We start from the raw sequence: 18,899 nt of genomic DNA, 5'->3' as shown, positions 1-18,899 counted from the left end.
CTCCTACCTCAGTCTCCTGAGTAGCTGGGATTACAGGTGTGTGCCACTACGCCCAGCTAATTTTTGTATTTTTAATAGAGACAAGGTTTCACCATGTTGGCCAGGCTGGCTTGAACTCCTGACCTCAAGTGATCTGCCTGTCTTGGCCTCCCAAAGTACTGGGATTACAGGCATGAGCCTCCGTGTCTGGCTAAAGTAGAAATTTTTGACAGATTATTATTCACATAATAGAAATGATGGGAAAAAGCCCATTTCCACAGTAGTTTGAGACAGTAATACTAACAGGGATATACACTATTTCTTGTGTAAAGGTTTCTGAAATAGTTCTAAGTTTGGATTTTTAAAAAATATATTTATTTATTTTGAGACAGTGTTATGAGACTGGCTAATTTTTGTATTTTGGGTAGAGACAGGGTTTCACCATGTTGCCAAGGCTGGTGTCAAACTTCTCAGTTCAAGCAGTCTGCCCACCTCAGCCTCCTAAAGTGCTAGGATTACAGGCATGAGCCACTGTGCCTGGCCTCTAGTTAAATTTTTTTATGCCTATCAAGATGCCCTTTGAATCTCATTTCAGACATGACCCACTGCTCCCGGCCTAGCCCATGTTTCAATTGATTGCTTATTTTCAGTGTTAGATATTTGGGCCAAGGTTTTTTGAGTTTTATTTGTATTACAGATTGTATTACAAGAAAGGTTATTAAAATTGAAAATCTAGGGAGTCTGTTTTTAATGTTTGGCTTTCCTCTTATATTAAAAAGAAACTGGAAATGGACTGGTTACAATGGCTCAGTGCCTGTAATCCTAGCACTTTGGGAGGCTGAGGTGAGCGGATTGGTTGAGCTCAGGAGTTTGAGACCAGCCTGGACAACATAGCAAAACCGTGTCTCTACCAAAAAAAATACAAAAGGAAAATTAGCCGGGCATGGTGGTATGCACCTGTGGTCCCAGCTACTCAGGAGGCTGATGTGGAGAATCACTTGAGTCTAGGAGGCAGAGGTTGCAGTGAGCTGAGATCGAGCCGCTGCACTTTAGTCTGGGTGACAGAGTGAGACCCCAACTCAAAAAAAAAAAAAAAAAAAAAAAAAAACAACTGGAAATGGATAGCTCTGTATAAAATTGAAGTCAGAGAAAGAGAATACAACAAGGTGTAGCCTTCCTGGTTAGAGAAAGTGAAGCATTTAAGTTTGAGAAAGAATGTTCAGAGAATTGATATTACTTTCCCCTCCATCTCCAAGTGATGGGGAAACACCGAGGAGACCCTCCATTCTCCCCATGGGTGGGAAACAGAGTCCTCTGAGTAGCCTGAAAGATGATTAACTTGGGGAACCTCTTCTTGAGAATTTGAAGTAGTTTCTAGAGATCCAGAAATGTAAGATTGGCCTTGGGCTGAGTAGGACTGACATTTTCAGTTAATGTAACCCAGGAAAGTGTGGCACTTTGAATCCCAGGGCTACAGGTGAGGCGCTGCCTGTGTACCCAAGAGCAGCTTCTCCTGCCACCAGCATTCGAAATTTGGGAGAGATAAAATAGCCTGGGTGTGAGACCTGGTTAGGCCAAGCCCATGAAGTCATATTTATATGGAGTGGCATACTTTTTTTTTTTTTTTTTTTAAATAATATAGGGAAGTTAAGGCTTATTTGCAGTGCTAAAGGAATTTTGCTATGTAGGTATTTCTTAGGAAAAATCACCTAAAGAAGTTTTTAACTGTTTTTAACTAGTTTTTAACTGTGCTTCTTAACTTACAGAATACTATTTTATAGACAGTTTTCAAAGTACATTTCATGTGTAGTTCATCAAATCTTTTTTTTTTTTTTTTTTTTTTTGAGACAGGGTCTCGCTGTCATCCAGGCTGGTGTATAGTGGCACAATCTCGGCTCACTGCAGCCTCCACCTCCCAGCTTCAGGCAATTCTCATGCCTCAGCCACCCGAGTAGCTGGGATTACAGATGTGTGCCACCATGCCTGACTGATTTATGTATGTTTAGTAGAGACAGGGTTTCACCATGTTGGCCAAACTGGTCTCAAACTCTTGGCCTCATGTGATCCTCCTGCCTCAGCCTCCCAAAGTGCTGGGATTAGAGGCGTGAGCCACTGCCTCTGGCGTAGTTCATCAAATCTTACTATCTGGTTTGAGTGATTCCTTCAATAGACCACTCAGTTTTTCCTTGCTAGAGTCTAGACGGATTGTTTTGAACATCTGTTTTGGCTTCTGTTCACACTGCCTGCTTTTTACACTTGTTTTTGTAGAAATATTTTGAATTAAATATTATAGAGGCTGTTTAACCGTGTCATTCTACGTTTTTATAATACTATGTCTGATATAACTACTGTGTCCTATTTAGCTTCCCTGACTGTCTGTCTTTTTAGGTGACTGTCCTGGAAGCCAAAGACAGAATTGGAGGCCGAGTCTGGGATGATAAATCTTTTAAAGGCGTCACGGTGGGAAGAGGAGCTCAGATAGTCAATGGCTGTATTAACAACCCAATGGCATTAATGTGTGAGCAAGTGAGTTTCTTTTAGCTTTGTGTTGTAGAGAAAGGAAAGAAAAAGTTTCACTTTGCTTGTGTGCAGTGTTAATATGCTTGCAAAGTAAATTACATATAACAGCCCCCTCATCCCCTCTGAAAAGTAGTAAGAACTTCTTCTGCCTTTCTGAGAAGGTAGAACTGGAGGATGTAGAAGATTGTTTTCCTTTTTGTAATCTCTTTAATTTTATTTCCTTGTTATTTGCAGGCCACTTGGTTAGCTCATAATTTTAAGGTTGCCAGATTTAGCAAATAAAAATACGATTCTCAATTAAATTTCACTTTCAGATAAACAAGTAATTTTTTACCCAAGTATTTCCCAGTATTACATGGGATATTTTACATGCAATATTTGGGACATACTTATACTTAAAATTGTGTATTACTTATCTGAACATCATATTTAATGAGGCAGCCTGTCTTTTGTCTGGCTCTTACAGTTTCTTTGAAGACTTGGTGGGCGCAAGCCTTCTTCTGAAATGTTTATTGATGGTCAATTCAATTTCAGCTTCTGCTGTGAGTGTTTGTGTGTTCATTTACATGAGGGTCCATAGAGGAGACAGAATGTTAGAGCAAGGACAGGCAGTGTCTGGCATCTGAAACATTAGCCAAAAAGTTAGAGCAGCCATGGCGTAGGAGCTGTTGCTGCCCCTGTCACATTCTCATCAAATAAAATCTTGTAGATGTCATACTGGCTTTTTTTCACTGCCTGACTTTGCTGCCATTCCACGTGGAGCATGTTTAGCTTTATTTTTGAGAGGTATTGGACCGTTTTCTCCATGAGAGCTCTGTCTGATTTTCAGCTTAGAACCTGTAAATATGTTTTTCCAGGGAAAATTTTCACCTTCTTATTCTTATTATTTTGAAGCTTGGCATCAGCATGCATAAATTGGGAGAAAGATGTGACTTAATTCAGGAAGGTGGAAGAATAACTGACCCCACTATTGACAAGCGCATGGATTTTCATTTTAATGCTCTCTTGGATGTTGTCTCTGAGTGGAGAAAGGATAAGACTCAGCTCCAAGATGTCCCTTTAGGAGGTATGGGGAGAACGGTGTTCTGATTGTTCCATCTCAGTTTCGTTGTTACCTAAGTTTCATCAGCAGTGGCATCGTGCATTTGCGAGGTCGGATGTCAGCAACAGGGTAGCCCTCCTGAGCATTGCTTTTGGACTGAGGGATTCTCCAAGTTCTGAGGGGTGGAGCACTTTTTTAGGGAGCCTTAGATGCTTGCATTGTGTACACATACACAGACTTGACTTTACACAGTAGCAGGTGTTTTACAAAATTATCTAAATATTTAATTTTAAATTTCCCAGAGTAGCTTACTTTTAAGGAAGCATGTGGTAAGCCCTGTGTAATAAATCATCACCCTGTAATGTCTTTTCTAGATAAGGGTTTCTGTGTGTCAGGATTTTTTTTTGTTGTTGAGTAGTGGGTTAAGGTTTTCTCCAGTATATTTTGAGAATGCCAAAAGTGTTACAGTTGAAGAATTTTAATCTATCAGGTGCAGTGGCTCACACTTGTAATCCCAGCATTTGGGAGGCCAAGTGGGGAAGATCACGTGAGCCCAGAAGTTCAAGACCAGCCTGGGCAACATAGTGAGCCTGTGTCTACAGAAAAAAACAAAACAAACAAAAACAAAAAACACCAACCAGCCAAGCATGTTGGTGTGTGTCTGTAGTCCCAGCTACTCGGGAGGCTGAGTTGGGAGGATAGCTTGAGCTCAGGAGGTTGAGTTTGCAGTGAACTATAATCCCACCACTGTACTCCAGCCTGGGCAACACAGCAAAACCCTATTTCCAAAAAAAAAAAAAAAAGAAAAAATATTTTTAATTCAAAATCTTTTGGCTTTTGTACTTAAATGGGCAATATTAGCTACCACTCTTTAGGAAACATGACCACCCATAGTGACTCATTTTCACGAGGGTGCCGGCTGAAATTTTACTGTATTGCTTCTTAAATTGATATTTATTTAGCCTACAATTTTGTGACCTGAATGTATTCACTTGTAGTTCTTGGAGACATGTTGGAGTTTCTTGTAGTGTGAACATTTGAACTCACTTTGCAAGGTGTTAATTTGCTTCAACTATATGTTTCTTTGCAAGAGTTCTCAATTCTTCAAGCCAGATACACAGTTCATCTCTGTTTGGGGTAAACTTCTTAGTAGCAGGGACTGTCTCTTCTTTTTCTCTTTTCCCTCCCCCTCTACTGTGGCAATACACCATCTCTAAGAGACCTACACTGTAATTGTCCTTAGTGAGTATTGACTGATATACCATAAGAGAACATTTTCAGAAATATACTCCCGTCAACAGGAATCGTTTAATCAAATGTTGTAGTGTCCCGACTAATTCATAGGTTGTTAAATTTTATGGAGTTGAGAACAGTTATGAGTCTGACTTACAGGATATTTGCAGGACTTGGTTAGTGTTTTGTACTTGTGTTGTAGTCACTGGCTGGAGTTTTCTTTCTCTCTTTTTTTTTTTTTTTTTTTTTTTTTTTTTTTGAGACAGAGTCTTTGCTCTTGTTACCCAGGCTGGAGTGCAATGGCGCGATCTCGGCTTACCGCAACCTCCGCCTCCTGGGTTCAGGCAATTCTCCTGCCTCAGCCTCCTAAGTAGCTGGGGTTACAGGCACGCACCACCATGCCCAGCTAATTTTTGTATTTTTAGTAGAGACGGGGTTTCACCATGTTGACCAGGATGGTCTCGATCTCTTGACCTAGTGATGCACCCGCCTCAGCCTCCCAAAGTGCTGGGATTACAGGCGTGAGCCACCGCGTCCGGCGGCTGGAGTTTTCTTTACATTTCTTTCAGAGTCACCAAATAAAAACGTTTAGTGATAATGCTTTGCCTTAGCCTTACATAGAACAAACTATAGGCCAGGCATGGTGGTGCATGCCTGTAGTCCCATCTACTCAGAAGGCGAGAGGATTGCTTAAGTCCAGGAGTCAGAGACTGCAGTAAGCTATGATCTCACCACTGCACCTCAGCCTGGGTGACAGAGCAAGACACCGTCTCACAAATTAACAAAAACCCAAGTTAAGGCTTGGCACTTTGGCTCCCACCTGTAATCCCAACACTTTGGGAGGCCAAGGTGGGCAGATCGCCTGAGGTCAGGAGTCCAAGACCAGCCTGGCCAACATGGGGAAACCCTGTCTCTACTACTAATAAAAAAAAATTAACCGGGCATGTGGCAGGCACCTATAATCCCAGCTACTCAGGAGGGTAAGGCAGGATAATTGCCTGAACCCGGGAGAGAGAGATTGCAGTGAGCTGCGATTGTGCCACTGCACTCCAGCCTGGACAACAAGAGCGAGACTTTGTCTCAAAAAAAAAAAAAAAAAAAAAAAAAAAACACAAGTTGTTAAGGTAGGCTCAGTAATACTTACTATGTAAGTAGGCATTTCATCTTATCAATAGCTTGTTAAAAAGCTTTGATAATAGTGCACACATCTCTGTGTAAGGCTGTAGTCATATCCTGCCTGTTAGTATCTTAGCTGTCTGAGATCTCATCTTACGAGAGAAATAAGGGAAACTCAAATCTAAATACTAAGGGACTAGATTTCATTTCAGAAAGCAGGTGCACTAAAGCTTTTAAATATTATTTACATAAAAATTACAGTGGGCCGTGTGCAGTGGCTCACGCCTATAATCCCAGCACTTTGGGAGGCTGAGGCAGGTGGATCACCTGAGGTTTAGGAGTTTGAGACCAACCTGGCCAACATGGTGAAACCCCACCTGTACTAATAATGAAAAAATTAGTCTGGTGTGGTGGCATGCCTGAAATCCTAGCTACTTGAGAGGCTGAGACAGGAGAATCGCTTGAACCTGGGAGGCAGAGGCTGCAGTGAGCCAAGATCACACCACTGTACTTCAGTCTGGACAGTGAAACATTGTTTCCAAAACACAAAATCACATTGAGGCCTCTCTCAGTCTGTTTATATTTAATTTTATATACTATCCTAGCAATCTTGGTTTTTTTTAACCCCCTCCACAAAACCAACAGGAATGTAGAAACTGTACCTCAGGAATCAGGGATGGGACTTCTACAAAAGTCACAGAAAATGGCACAAAGCCCAGGGGTCTAGGAGCAAAAGCCAGGCACAAATCCAGAGGCCTCTTGGGCATCTTCATGTTACAATCTGGTGCAAGAATTGAACATTTTGATGAAAGCCTTGAGCTGTTTAAAAAAAAAATTTTAAGCAACTGATACTGTTCCGCTTCTAGTCAGACAAGTGTGTGATACTCTATAAACTTGGGGGCTGGGTGCGGTGGCTTAGACCTGTAATCCCAGCACTTTGGGAGGCCAAAGTGGGTGGATTACTTGAGCTCAGGAGTTTGAGACCAGCCTGGGCAACATGGCGAAACCCCGTCTCTACTAAAAATTCAGAAAGTATGTGAGCATGGTGGTGGACGCCTATAGTCCCAGCTACTTGGGAGGCCGTGGTGGGAAGATTGCTGGAGTCCAGGATGTTGAGGCTGCAGTGAGTCGGGATTGTGCCACTGCCCTCCAGCCTGGGTGACAGAGTGAGACCCTGTTTAAAAAAGAAAAAGAAACTTGGAGCCTGTGATACGTGTTTTGGATGGTTGTCATCACTGGAACAGTTGTAAAGAAGTAACCTGTACTGAGGTGCTTAGAATTAGTCAGACATGAAGCCAGAACCCTCTTCCAGCCCCACTACAAAGGAATCTAAGACGATAGTGATATCACGGACCTGATATTAACTATATTTGTCCGTATAGTTAAAAGGTCCGGTTGAGTGGGACAGTTAGGAGTTGATGACAGGGAGAGATTCTGGAGGCTTGCCATGGCCTGGTGATGCCAGGCCGTAAGGAATGGATGGGATTGGGTGGGGGAAGGCATTCCCGTGAGGGAGAGTGAGAGGTCACAGACCATGTAGGGAAGGAATTTACCCTGAATTCGTAAGCAGCACAGTAGGGCCTGTGAGTGGGCAGATAGGAGCTGCTACCTTTGGAAAGGCTAAGATGTGCCAGCTTTGCCTGGCTGTGGTTGGGGAATTTATTACATTGGCAGATATGGAGGCAGAGGGCTGACCTGATACCAGTCCATAATATTCTTTTTTTTTTTTTTGAAATGGAGTTTCACTGTTGTTGCTGAGGCTGGAGTGCAGTTGTACGATCTTGGCTTACTGCAACCTCTGCCTCCCCGGTTCAAGTGATTCTCCTGCCTCAGCCTTCTGAGTAGCTGGGATTACAGGCGCCTGCTACCACACCTGGCTAGTTTTTATTTTTAGTAGAGATGGGGTTTCGCCATGTTGGGCAGGCTGGTCTTGAACCCCTGACCTCAGGTGATCCGCCTGCCTCAGCTTCGCAAAGTGCTGGGATTACAGGCGTGAGCCATCGCAGCTGGCCAGCCATAATGGAGTATTCTTGTTTGAGACAGACCGTAGCCAATAGTTAGCCTTTATAGGTCTCTTGGTTGAGGTGAGATGTTGTAAGAATTGACTTTAATGTGATGGCAGCAGGATCAGAAAGAGAATGATATCTTCTCTGTGTGTGCATGTACATCTGTGTGTGGGGACACTTTTTCTGTATCTTGAGCAAAAGGAAACCATTTCTCAACAAAGCAGAATTGAGACATTTCTGAAACTATAGAACTTATACAGCTTTGTTTCCGGTAGGATAAGCTTTCTCTTCCTGAGATAAATGGACCTTATAAAGAGATCCTTTCCCCTGATTTTACTTGGGAAGAGACTTTGGAAGTTTTGGGTGTTGCTGGGTGACAGAGGTTGCAAGCAAAGGAGAAGGAATTGGAGAATCTTGTTAAAGCTGTTTGTTTTTTTTCCTGCTTTGACCCATTCCTATTACAGAAAAGATAGAAGAGATCTACAAAGCATTTATTAAGGAGTCTGGTATCCAGTTCAGCGAGCTGGAGGGACAGGTGCTCCAGTTCCATCTCAGTAACCTGGAGTATGCCTGTGGCAGCAACCTTCACCAGGTGCGGTTGGGTTTTGTGAAAGGTGTGCTTTGACAATACTTGGTGGGGTGTCTGTGTGTGTGTTGTGTTTCTAAATATTGGATTTGAGCTGGTTTGGATAAACAAGAATGCTTCTGCTTAAAAGCGTGAAAGCCGTGACTTCTGAGCATATTAACCCCACTGTGGTTTTGGTTGTTCTTTAAACTTTTGTTGTTGTTGTTGCTGAAGCAAGAGAAACCCTTCTTCAGATAATGCCTGTGACAGAAGCTGAACATGTAAAAACAAAGGAACAGGCTGGCACAGTGGCTCACCTCTGTAAAATCCTAGCACTTTGGCAGATTGGTTGAGCCCAGGAGTTCATCCTCGGCAACATGGCAAAACCCTGTCTCTACAAAATATTACAAAAAATTAGGTGGGCTTAGTGGCATTTGCCTGTAGTCCCAGTGACGTGGGAGGCTGAGGTGGGAAGATGGCTTGATCCTGGGAGGTGAAAGCCACAGTTAGCTGTGATGGTGCTACCATACTCCTGCCTGGGCGAGAGAGTGAGATCCTCTTTTTGGGGGGGGAAAAAGAAATCAATCACTCCAAAGGAAGGAGGGCTATTGGGCTGAATCAGAATAGGGTTTCTTATATTTTTCTTATTTTTTGTAGAGATGGGGTCGTCTTCTGTTGCCTAGTCTGGTCTTGAACTCCTGGCCTCAAGTGATCCTCCTGCCTTGGCCTCCCCAAATGCTGGGGTTACAGGCATGAGCCACTGTGCCAGGACTTGGTCTCTTTACCCTCCTTTCCCTGCCCTCTGCAGAGGCCCTTGGGTTATTTCTTTGGAACCATGGAGTCTAAAACACTGCTCTCAAGAAGACAAAATAGTGTCCTTGCAAGGCTGGTCTGTTTACCTTGTTAAAGTAAATTTAAGCTTGCCTAACTCATTTAACCAACTGTGAACCTAATTCTCCAGTATTCTGTATTTTGAATAGAACTCCATGGATGATTTCAGAGGCCCTTCAGGACCTCTTCACTTCCACTTGCTTCTGCTCTGTGATGGGAATCGTGCTGTTTTCCAAAATCATGCTGGGTTTCTCCTCTGTAGAGCTTCCATGTTGAGGACAGATAGCATTTGTATATGTGTCGATCAAATACAGTTTTTCCTTCACAGAACTCTACTTTGCCAAAGTTGTCAATATATAAAATCCACTTTTATTTTTATCAAGGAGTGGTACTAACGCCCAAGTGATATAGACCTGTGTTCTCAAACTTTCCTCAAATAAAATTTTTGAGGTTTCCTCCCCCCGACGGTGGCCTCTGCCTGGGCTGGTCTGCCTGTCCCCAGCCTTGGTGGCTGTTCCCACCTGGAGCTCCACGTACTGGCTCTCAGGCACAGGCTCAAGGATTTACACTGCTGTGTCCCCAACCTCTTGTTTCCCAGGTATCTGCTCGCTCCTGGGACCACAATGAATTCTTTGCCCAGTTTGCTGGTGACCACACCTTGCTAACTCCCGGATACTCGGCGATAATTGAAAAACTGGCAGAAGGGCTGGACATTCGGCTCAAATCTCCAGTGAGTATTGGCTGCTGGGAGGCTCTGGCTCTGCCTTGTTTAGGGATAATGAAGTTGTGGGCATGCGGCTCTCGCAGGAGAACGGGGCTGGCTTTGGTGTCTAGCCAGGGTCTAGCAGGACTTTTGTGGCTCATTCATAGCCTGTGTAGCATTAGCTATGTCAGTGAGGCAGCTGCTGCTGCTTGGATACCATAGTGGCCGCAGTGCATTTCTATTAAGAAGAAGGTATTCAACTTGCTCACAGCCTTCCTAACCCAGTGCAGTTATTTTCACGTTAAAAATTCCCCTTTATATCTTTGTCTCAGTGCATTTGTATTGCGTGTCTTATCGTAATCACAGGGGTGGTTACTTATCTGCATTTCACTTTACACCATATTATAACTATTTTCTACATTCCGACACAGTGTTTATTTTGCATATTCTGACACAGCATAAATTTTAACTCCCTGAGTTCAGCTATAACAATTGTTTAGATGGCTGAATGCCAGGAAAAGATTCCCCTTAGCCTTGGAGATGTAAATTCATGTAATATGAGAATCGGAAAGGATCCGGGATCACGTGGTTCCATCCCTCACTTTTTTTCTTAATTGCTTTTTGAGCAGGTGCAGAGTATCGATTATTCCGGAGATGAAGTGCAGGTTACCACTACAGATGGCACAGGGTATTCTGCACAAAAGGTAAGAGCGAGGACAGCATGAGGGTGGGTAGAAACCCTTGCTGCCAGGGGCTGAAAGGGGAGGAAAAATCTTTCATATCAAGGAGTTTGTCTTTGGGAATCTGCATGGAGCCTTGTTGGATTTCTGGTAAGTTATGTATCTCCACTTAATTGTGAGTAGGTATGCAAAGCTGATTTCATGATCTAACACTGTATAGACTCATGGCAGATGGAACTCTAAATTATGTTCCTTGAGGTGAGTTCTAGGGCACATGAGTCCTGAGAGTTGAACAAGAAAAAAGATTCCTCGGTCAAATAAGTTTGGCAAGACCAAGTAAGTTTGAGAAATATCGTATACAACACTCTACTTTTAGGGTTAAGTGGGAGTTGTGTAGAGTTAAACAGAAGTATGTTAAAGGCTCTGAGAAGTCCTGCATTAAAGAAATCTATTTTACTTCATTAAAGAGACCTATTTTACTTTTATTCTGTGCTCTCCACATTTTTTTTTTTTTTTTTAACCACGGAATCCTTTTTCAGGTCAAGAAAGTTATTTTTTCCTCTTAAAATCTTGAAACTGTCAGAAGTACTTATATATGGCTTAAATTTTATATAAACAGCTTTAATAGGTGAACAGTATAAGGTAATGCTGAATCGAATACCTGAAATCACACTGAGATATATAGTAATGGAGAATAAAGGTGCTTACTTGGGGTGGGGGAAGATTTAGTAAACCTTGAAAGTTTAGTTATATTTTAAGTAAGTATGAAAAAAATATAATTGATGAAGTATCACTAGTTCCTAGATTATCTATGCTTCCTAACTTCAGGTGTCTAAATCTTGTTTCACAGCCCTTGATATTTATACAGAAATAAAGGACTGCATGTCACAAGGGAAAGACAGGTCCGGGGAATGAGTTAGAGTTGGAGTAGGGGGTGCCCTAACATTATTTCTGCCACTAACCAACTAGGAGATTTGGGGCAGCAATCCCTGGGCTGCATGTCAAAATCGCCTGGGAGGTGTTTGCAAAGAAAGGTTGCAAAGTCCCCCTGCATACATTCTTGTTGAATCGGCTTTGCTTTTTTGTTCTAAAGACACGGTCTCGGTCTGTTGCCCAGGCTGGAGTGCAGTGGCACAGTCATAGCTCACTGTAGCCTTCAGCTCCTGGGCTCAAGGGATCCTTTCACCTGAGCCTCCGTCGAGTAGCTGGGACTAGAGGCATGCACCACCATGGCTGGCTCGTCATGTTTTTAAAGCTTCTCGAGTGATTCCAGTGTGCAGCTGTGGTTGAGAACCTTGTCTGCAGTGACCTCTATAAGCTCCTAATAGGTTCTGCCTGGTGGTAAACAGTGTTTTAAAATACCCCCTTTTAAAATTGCAAGTCACCCGACAGATCAGCTTCTGCTGTTGTGTGTCTCCACTTCTTGGTATCCAGGACAGCAGGCTGGTTATGACCCCTGCTTCATCACACTCTGCCTGACCCTGGCCGGTACTCTGTGTACTTTCTGCCTTTCTGTGTTTGTATTCCAGCCATCTAGAGAAATGAGGGCACAGCTTCTGGCTGCACTTTGAAACGTTTAAAACAAATATTTTTATTGTAGCCAGCACACATCACAGTTTATACTGGAAGTTTCCCTAAACTTGTAAGTAAAACATTTTCGACCCAACACGATAGACTGACCAACGTCTATCTAGGCTGCTTCCACTGACATCTCACATTAGTTCTTTATTAGGATGTGTTTATATATTTGCTTATCGTTTACCCAAGGATTTCTTTTGTTTTGTTTTTTTGAGACAGTGTCTTACTCTGTTGCCCAAGCTGGAGTGCAGTGGTGCAGTTTGTAGCTCACAGCAGCCTCAAACTCCTGGGCTCAGCAGTGCTCCCACCTCAGCCTCCTGTGTAGCTGGGACCACAGGCACCTGCCACCACATCCCACTAATTTTTAAAAAAATTTTGTAGAGAGAGAGTTTTCCTGTGTTGTGTGGGCTGGTCTTGAACTCATGGTCTTAAGCAGTCCTCTCACTTTGGCCTCCCAAAGCGCTGGGATTACATGTATGAGCCACTGTGCCTGGTTTACCCAAGTTCTTAGGCTTTTCAGGGATTTTTTTTTTGTCATTAAGAAAACATCGGCCGGGCGCAGTGGCTCAAGCCTGTAATCCCAGCACTTTGGGAGGCTGAGGCGGGTGCATCACTAGGTCAAGAGATCGAGACCATCCTGGTCAACATGGTGAAACCCCGTCTCTACTAAAAATACAAAAAATTAGCTGGGCATGGTGGTGCGTGCCTGTAATCCCGGCGACTCAGGAGGCTGAGGCAGGAGAATTGCCTGAACCCAGGAGGCGGAGGTTGCAGTGAGCCGAGATCACGCCATTGCACTCCAGCCTGGGTAACATGAGTGAAACTCCGTCTCCAGAAAAAAAAAAAGAAAACATCTAGATTTGTGGGCATGGTGGCTCACGCCTGTAATCACTGCACTTTGGGAGGCAGAGGTGAGAAGATGGCTTGAGGCCAGGAGTTTGCGACCATCCCAGGCAACATGATGAGACCCTGTCTCTACAAAACATAAAAAATTAGCTGTGCATGGTGCATACCTGTGGTCCCAGCTACTCCAAGAAGCTGAGGCAAGAATATCACTTGAGGCCAGGAGTTTGCGGCTGCAGTGTGCTGTGATCATGCCACTGCACTCCAGCTGGGGCAATAGAGTAAGACCTTGTCTCTTAAAAAAAAAAGTGGGGGTGGGGGGGAATCTAGATTTTATTATTTTCTTGCAGTTCTTATATATAATTTAACTGGATAGTAATTGTTTTTTTGTGTGGTTTGATTTTTTTGGTGGCATGGTAATTACTATCTATAATAGATTACAAACTTCTTGATGATAGAGAACATATTTTATACTTTATAAATTTTGCATGTGGCAGAAAATAGCGACAGAATCACAAAACTCCCAGCTTCCTGTGATCCTAGAATTGAGAGTGAAACCAAATATGCCACATCTTTGAAGCCTTGGGTAGATTGGATGCTTGGTCTTCAGCTCCATTCCACTCGCATCCTAGGTGTCATTCTTTACTGCAGATACTAGAAAGTAAATAATACACTTTTCCCCAGCTCCCTACAAAAGGGTCCTAAATATCCCTGCAGCCCAGCCGGTCTGATGCACTTGCATGAGATGTAGGTGTAGGTTGGCTTTTGCTTCACTTCTGCTGCCTCTGTTGGCGAGCGAGCCATGGTGGATGTGTTTGCTGCTTTTGCAGCAGGGCTCATGAAAGTCGCAGGGCTCCACCAGTAACTGCAAGTCAAAGAGGAGGCTGGGAGGCATGCATTTTGCTGGTGCGCGTTGCTTTGTATGTGGCATGATTCTGGAGCTGGAAGGAGTAGTCATGGCGCCCTGATTGCAGCAACGATAATGGGGTCTGAAGCCCGAAATTTCCAGTTCCTAATGTTTGTGACGTGCTTTACCACTTAGGAAGCATGTTGATGATGTATCTTGTAAATTTTCCTTTTAAAGCATTACCCTAATCCTCAGAGGTTGATGGGGCAGATACTACCTTCATTTTAGAGATGTGTGGCAGAGATGAGTGGCAGGCTTGGCCGCACAGTGGAATATATCAGGAATGATGCACAAAGTTCTCCCGACTCCAGAGTTAGGGCTGTTTCCTCCTCAAGCTCTGTTTTCAGGGTTGGGATCTGCTGGCCCTTTTATTTTTTTATTTTATTTTTTGAGATGGAGTCTTGCTCTGTCGCCCAGACTGGAGTGCAGTGGTACAATCTCGGCTCACTGCAGCCTCTGCCACCCAGGTTCAAGTGATTCTCCTGCCTCAGCCTCCTGAGTAGCTGGGATTACAGGCGCTCACCACCACGCCAAGCTAATTTTTGTATTTTTATAGAGACGGGGTTTCACTATGTTGGCCAGGCTGGTCTTGAACTCCTGACCTCAGGGATCTGTTTCGGCCTCCCAAAGTGCTGGGATTACAGGCATGAGCCAGCCACCGCACCCAGCCTCTGCTGACTCTTCTTACCCAAGATTGTTATTAGCCACAAGACCTTTTTGCAAATTCTTCCCTGTGGTTGCCACTTCTTAGCCAGGCACTGGCACCCTTGTGCAGTGAACAACCTCAACAGTTGCACATGGCAGCCTTTGTTCTTGCCAATATAACAGCATGGGTTGTTGACAGCAGTGTAGTTGTAGTGTGAGGTTCTGTTGCTGTTTGTGTGTTAACTGTTAATTATTTTCCACAGGTATTAGTCACTGTACCACTGGCTTTACTACAGAAAGGTGCCATTCAGTTTAATCCACCATTGCCAGAGAAGAAGATGAAGGCTATCAACAGTTTAGGTGCAGGCATCATTGAAAAGGTGACTTAAATTACTTTATCCCCAGAAAGAAAGAGATTAATCTCAGATGATAGATGTTAACTTCTGATATGGAGAAGTAGTGGGTAATATCTGAATACAAATAAAATTCAAAGATTTCCTTTTCATTTGAGTGATTGTTCATGAAGAACCCAAAAGAATATTACCAAAATGAAAAGAGGAGAGCTGGCTGAAGTCTGTGAGTTTTGACTTTAGGAGAAAGAATCTTGTTAGGAGGGAGTCTTGGGAATGCTGGGCATCTTCAGACTAGCTTGTAGGTTGCCAGTGGGTTCCGTTATCCATGGGTTTGGAACTGAGTGGCATCAAAAACAAGGAGCCGGGCTGGGTGTAGTGGCTCACACCTGTAATCCCAGCACTTTGAGAGGCCAAGGCAGGTGGATCACCTGAGGTCAGGAGTTCCAGACCAACCTGACCAACATGGTGAAACCTCGTCTCTACTAAAAATACAAAATTAGCGAGGCATGGTGGTGGCCTCCTGTAATCCCAGCTACTTGGGATGCTGAGACAGGAGAATCACTTGAACCCAGAAGGTAGAGGTTGCAGTGAGCTGAGATTGTTCTATTGCACTCCTATCTGGGCAACAAGAATGAAACTCCATCTCAAAAAAAAAAAAAAAAAAAAAAAAGCCCTACAAAAAAAAACCAAGAAGCGCACAGGGAGGAAAAGGCGGTGAGGCGACTGGAAAGAGTGGTGTTTGGGTTTGTTCTTTCAGGCAGTGAGATTAATATCAGATGAGCTACACGTTGCTGCTTAGAGATTTCTTGTGGCTTTGTGACAACAAACACTTCACCATCTTTCCTTTGTTCACTTTGCAGGTTGCCTTGCAATTTCCATACAGATTTTGGGACAGTAAAGTTCAAGGGGCTGACTTTTTTGGTCACGTTCCTCCCAGTGCCAGCAAGCGAGGGCTTTTTGCTGTGTTCTATGACATGGACCCCCAGGTAAAATCCTTTGTGAACTGTGGTTTGAATTTTCATCCTAAAGTTTATAATTCATGTGATAATTACTGATAGCTCAGGAGCTGATGAACATCGTGCAGACCCTTGACATTGATCTGTGTCTATATTCTGGGAGAACACTGGACTGGACATTTTCCTGTAGGAAAGAAGCCCCAGTATTTGCCGTATCTTCTTGAAGTCCTCATGTTGCTCCCTGGGATATGAATTGGATGCTTGCGGAAACTGTCATTTCAGGCTGTAGGGGAGTTCCTCTTAGGTGAAGTTGGAGCAGGCAGCGTCAGTGAGTGGTGCTTGAAACTTCATCTGTGAGAGTCCTCTAGGGAGCTGGGAAGGGGCTGAGCTTGGTGAAGGAGGCTGTGTGTTAGCAAATGTGAGAGCTGAGGGAAGGAAGGAGAGAGGAGAATTGCGTACCCAGAGAAGGACGGTGGTCACTTTCCCTGCTGCCATGCTGCTGCCACACAACAGAATCAATCACAGCTGCTTCCGACTCTCTCTCAATTTCAAGAAACCTTGTCTTAAAAGGTTTCACATAGGAGCTGAGAGCAGATCTTTACCATTTGAGGGTTTTCTTCATTGTTTTATCTGCAGATTTTCCTTCTCCATCTCTTTCTACTTCTTTGGAAGCAAGCTTTTATTGGTGAACAGTCAAGGGAACCCTAAATTTGCTATTTACTTTTCTTAGTGTTTTTTTCCAGCAGGAAGCAATAGGGATGGATAATGTGTGTGTGTGAGGAAAAGTCCTGGCGAGTGACGTGAGGATAAGGGACAACCAGAAATAGTGAAATTTAACTTGTGAGAGTGAGGCTCTTGGTTGGGTGCGGTGGCTCATGCCTGTAATCCCAACACTTTGGGAGGTCGAGGTGGGCGCATCACGTGAGGTCAGGAGTTAGAGACCAGCCTGGCCAACATGGTGAAACCTGTCTCTACTAAAAATACAAAAATTATCTGGGCATGGTGGCGGGCGCCTATAATCCCAGCGACTCAGGAGGCTGAGGCAGGAGAATCACTTGAACCTGGGAGGTGGAAGTTGCAGTGAGCTGAGATTGCACCATTGTGCTCCAGCCTGGGCGACAGAGCAAGACTGTCTCATTTAAAAAAAAAGAAAAAAAAAAAAAAAAAAAGGGGGAGGTCCTTATCTGTGGGAGCCGAACACTCAGGGACTTTCTACTTTTCCCTTTTGTGTCTCCAGAAGAAGCACAGCGTGCTGATGTCTGTGATTGCCGGGGAGGCTGTTGCATCCGTGAGGACCCTGGACGACAAACAGGTGCTGCAGCAGTGCGTGGCCACACTTCGGGAGCTGTTCAAGGAGCAGGTGAGAGAAAGCCCTCCCTGAAAGGAGCAAGCAGTGCCTGCTATTCAGAGCGGGGTGTGGAAGCCCAGGCAGCCAGCGCCAGGGAGAATCAAGGCAAGGAAGGCAGGGGCCACAGTCTTCTTTCTTTCAGAGCCCCACTGCCCATCTCCGCTGAGTCGAGTCTGTGAGGGCTGCCATCAGAGTACCATTGACTGGCTGCCTTAGACAACAGAGACTTCCTCACAGTTCCAGAGGCTGGAAGCCTGAGATCAAGGTGTCGGGAGCGCTGGTTTCTCCTGGGTCTCCTCCCTCTTGCATGGGCTTCCCTGTGTGTCTGCCTGTGTCTTCATCTCCTCTACTTATGAGGACACCAGTCAGATTAGATTAAGGCTCACCCTGGCGACCTCACTTAAAGTAATTACCCGTCAGAGACCCGGTTACCAAATACAGTCATATTCTGAGGCACTGAGGGTTAGGGTGTCCACATGGGCATTTAAGGGGGACATGGTTCTGCCTCTAACAGTGCCCTGTACCTTTTAAAAAAAAACAAAACAAAAAAACTACAATTGTCTTCCTTTTTTATTCTCACATCATGCACACTTCACCTTATTTCTAAGGATATAAAAGGCTCAGTATTCTCTACATGGATCCTCTATTTACTGAAGCTCTAGAAGCTTTGACTACAGCATTCCTTTCAGAGGAGCCTTGTCCAGCTTTTTCTGATGTGCCACACATGCAGATAGTCTCTTTTCTGTCTTTTTCCAAGGAGCTCAGGATACTTTGTTTGCCGGTATACTAAATCTCACCATCTCTGGAGATTTGTAAATGGCCATGGCTTATGTCTTTTTCAAATAATGGAACAGAAGAAGAAGTGAAATGACTCTAAAGTTACATAAAGAGCAAGGGGCATTCAGATATGTTGCTTATTTTATTTTTGAGATGGAGTCTCACTCTGTTGTCCTGGCTGGAGTGCAGTGGCACGATCTTGGCTCACTGCAACCTCTGCCTCCCAGGTTCCAGCGATTCTTCTGTCTCAGCCTCCTGAGTGGCTGGGACTACAGGCGTTCTCCACCACACCTGGCTAATTTTTGTTATTTTAGTAGAGATGGGGTTTCATCATGCTTGCCAAGCTAGTCTCAAACTCCTGACCTCAAGTGATCCGCTCACCTCGGCCTCCCAAAGTACTGGGATTATAGGCATGAGTCACTGTGCGGCTGGCCTTGTTGCTAATTTTATATGAGAGGAACTATCTAGTAATGTAATCCCTCGCCTGGGGTTTTTGTTCAAAAGTTTGTTTTTTACATTATTTGTTTGGAACTTAGCACACCGTTTCTATAGAACTGTTATTCATGGTGATGCTTGTCAGAGGCCAGCTGACAAATTACAGTTGCTCTCTCTTTCTCGAGGTTTTGCTTTCGTGGTTTCAGTTAGTGTGGTCAACCAAGGTCCAAAAATGTTTAATGGAACATTCCAGAAATAGATTCATAAGTTTCAGCCATGCACCATTCTTGAAGAGCATGTCACGCATCTCTACACTATAGACGCTGTCTGCCCATTAGTCACTCAGGAGCCATCTCAGTTACCGGAGCCACATTTACATACC

The 18,899-nt window shown here is 44.0% G+C and overlaps 1 protein-coding gene across 4 annotated transcripts in view; it reads left to right on the top strand.

The window, feature by feature from the left end:
• KDM1B (lysine demethylase 1B) overlaps window positions 1-18,899 on the top strand; it is a 106,536-nt gene that overhangs the window by 82,267 nt on the left and 5,370 nt on the right. For all 4 annotated transcript variants that reach the window (XM_032247748.1, XM_032247746.1, XM_032247747.1 and 1 more), the window contains 8 exons: window positions 2,368-2,505; window positions 3,394-3,565; window positions 8,361-8,488; window positions 9,891-10,022; window positions 10,625-10,699; window positions 14,912-15,028; window positions 15,862-15,987; window positions 17,195-17,317. In XM_032247748.1, the coding sequence (XP_032103639.1) occupies window positions 2,368-2,505; window positions 3,394-3,565; window positions 8,361-8,488; window positions 9,891-10,022; window positions 10,625-10,699; window positions 14,912-15,028; window positions 15,862-15,987; window positions 17,195-17,317 (1,011 nt within the window). The remainder of the gene's footprint in view (window positions 1-2,367; window positions 2,506-3,393; window positions 3,566-8,360; window positions 8,489-9,890; window positions 10,023-10,624; window positions 10,700-14,911; window positions 15,029-15,861; window positions 15,988-17,194; window positions 17,318-18,899) is intronic.

The sequence above is a fragment of the Sapajus apella genome, unplaced genomic scaffold, assembly GCF_009761245.1.
Source record: "Sapajus apella isolate SASKATOON/1434 unplaced genomic scaffold, GSC_monkey_1.0 scaffold63, whole genome shotgun sequence".
Classification (NCBI taxonomy): domain Eukaryota; kingdom Metazoa; phylum Chordata; class Mammalia; order Primates; family Cebidae; genus Sapajus; species Sapajus apella.
The sequence above is the reverse complement of the archived record's forward strand: the minus strand, read 5'-3'. Positions and strand labels throughout refer to the sequence as shown.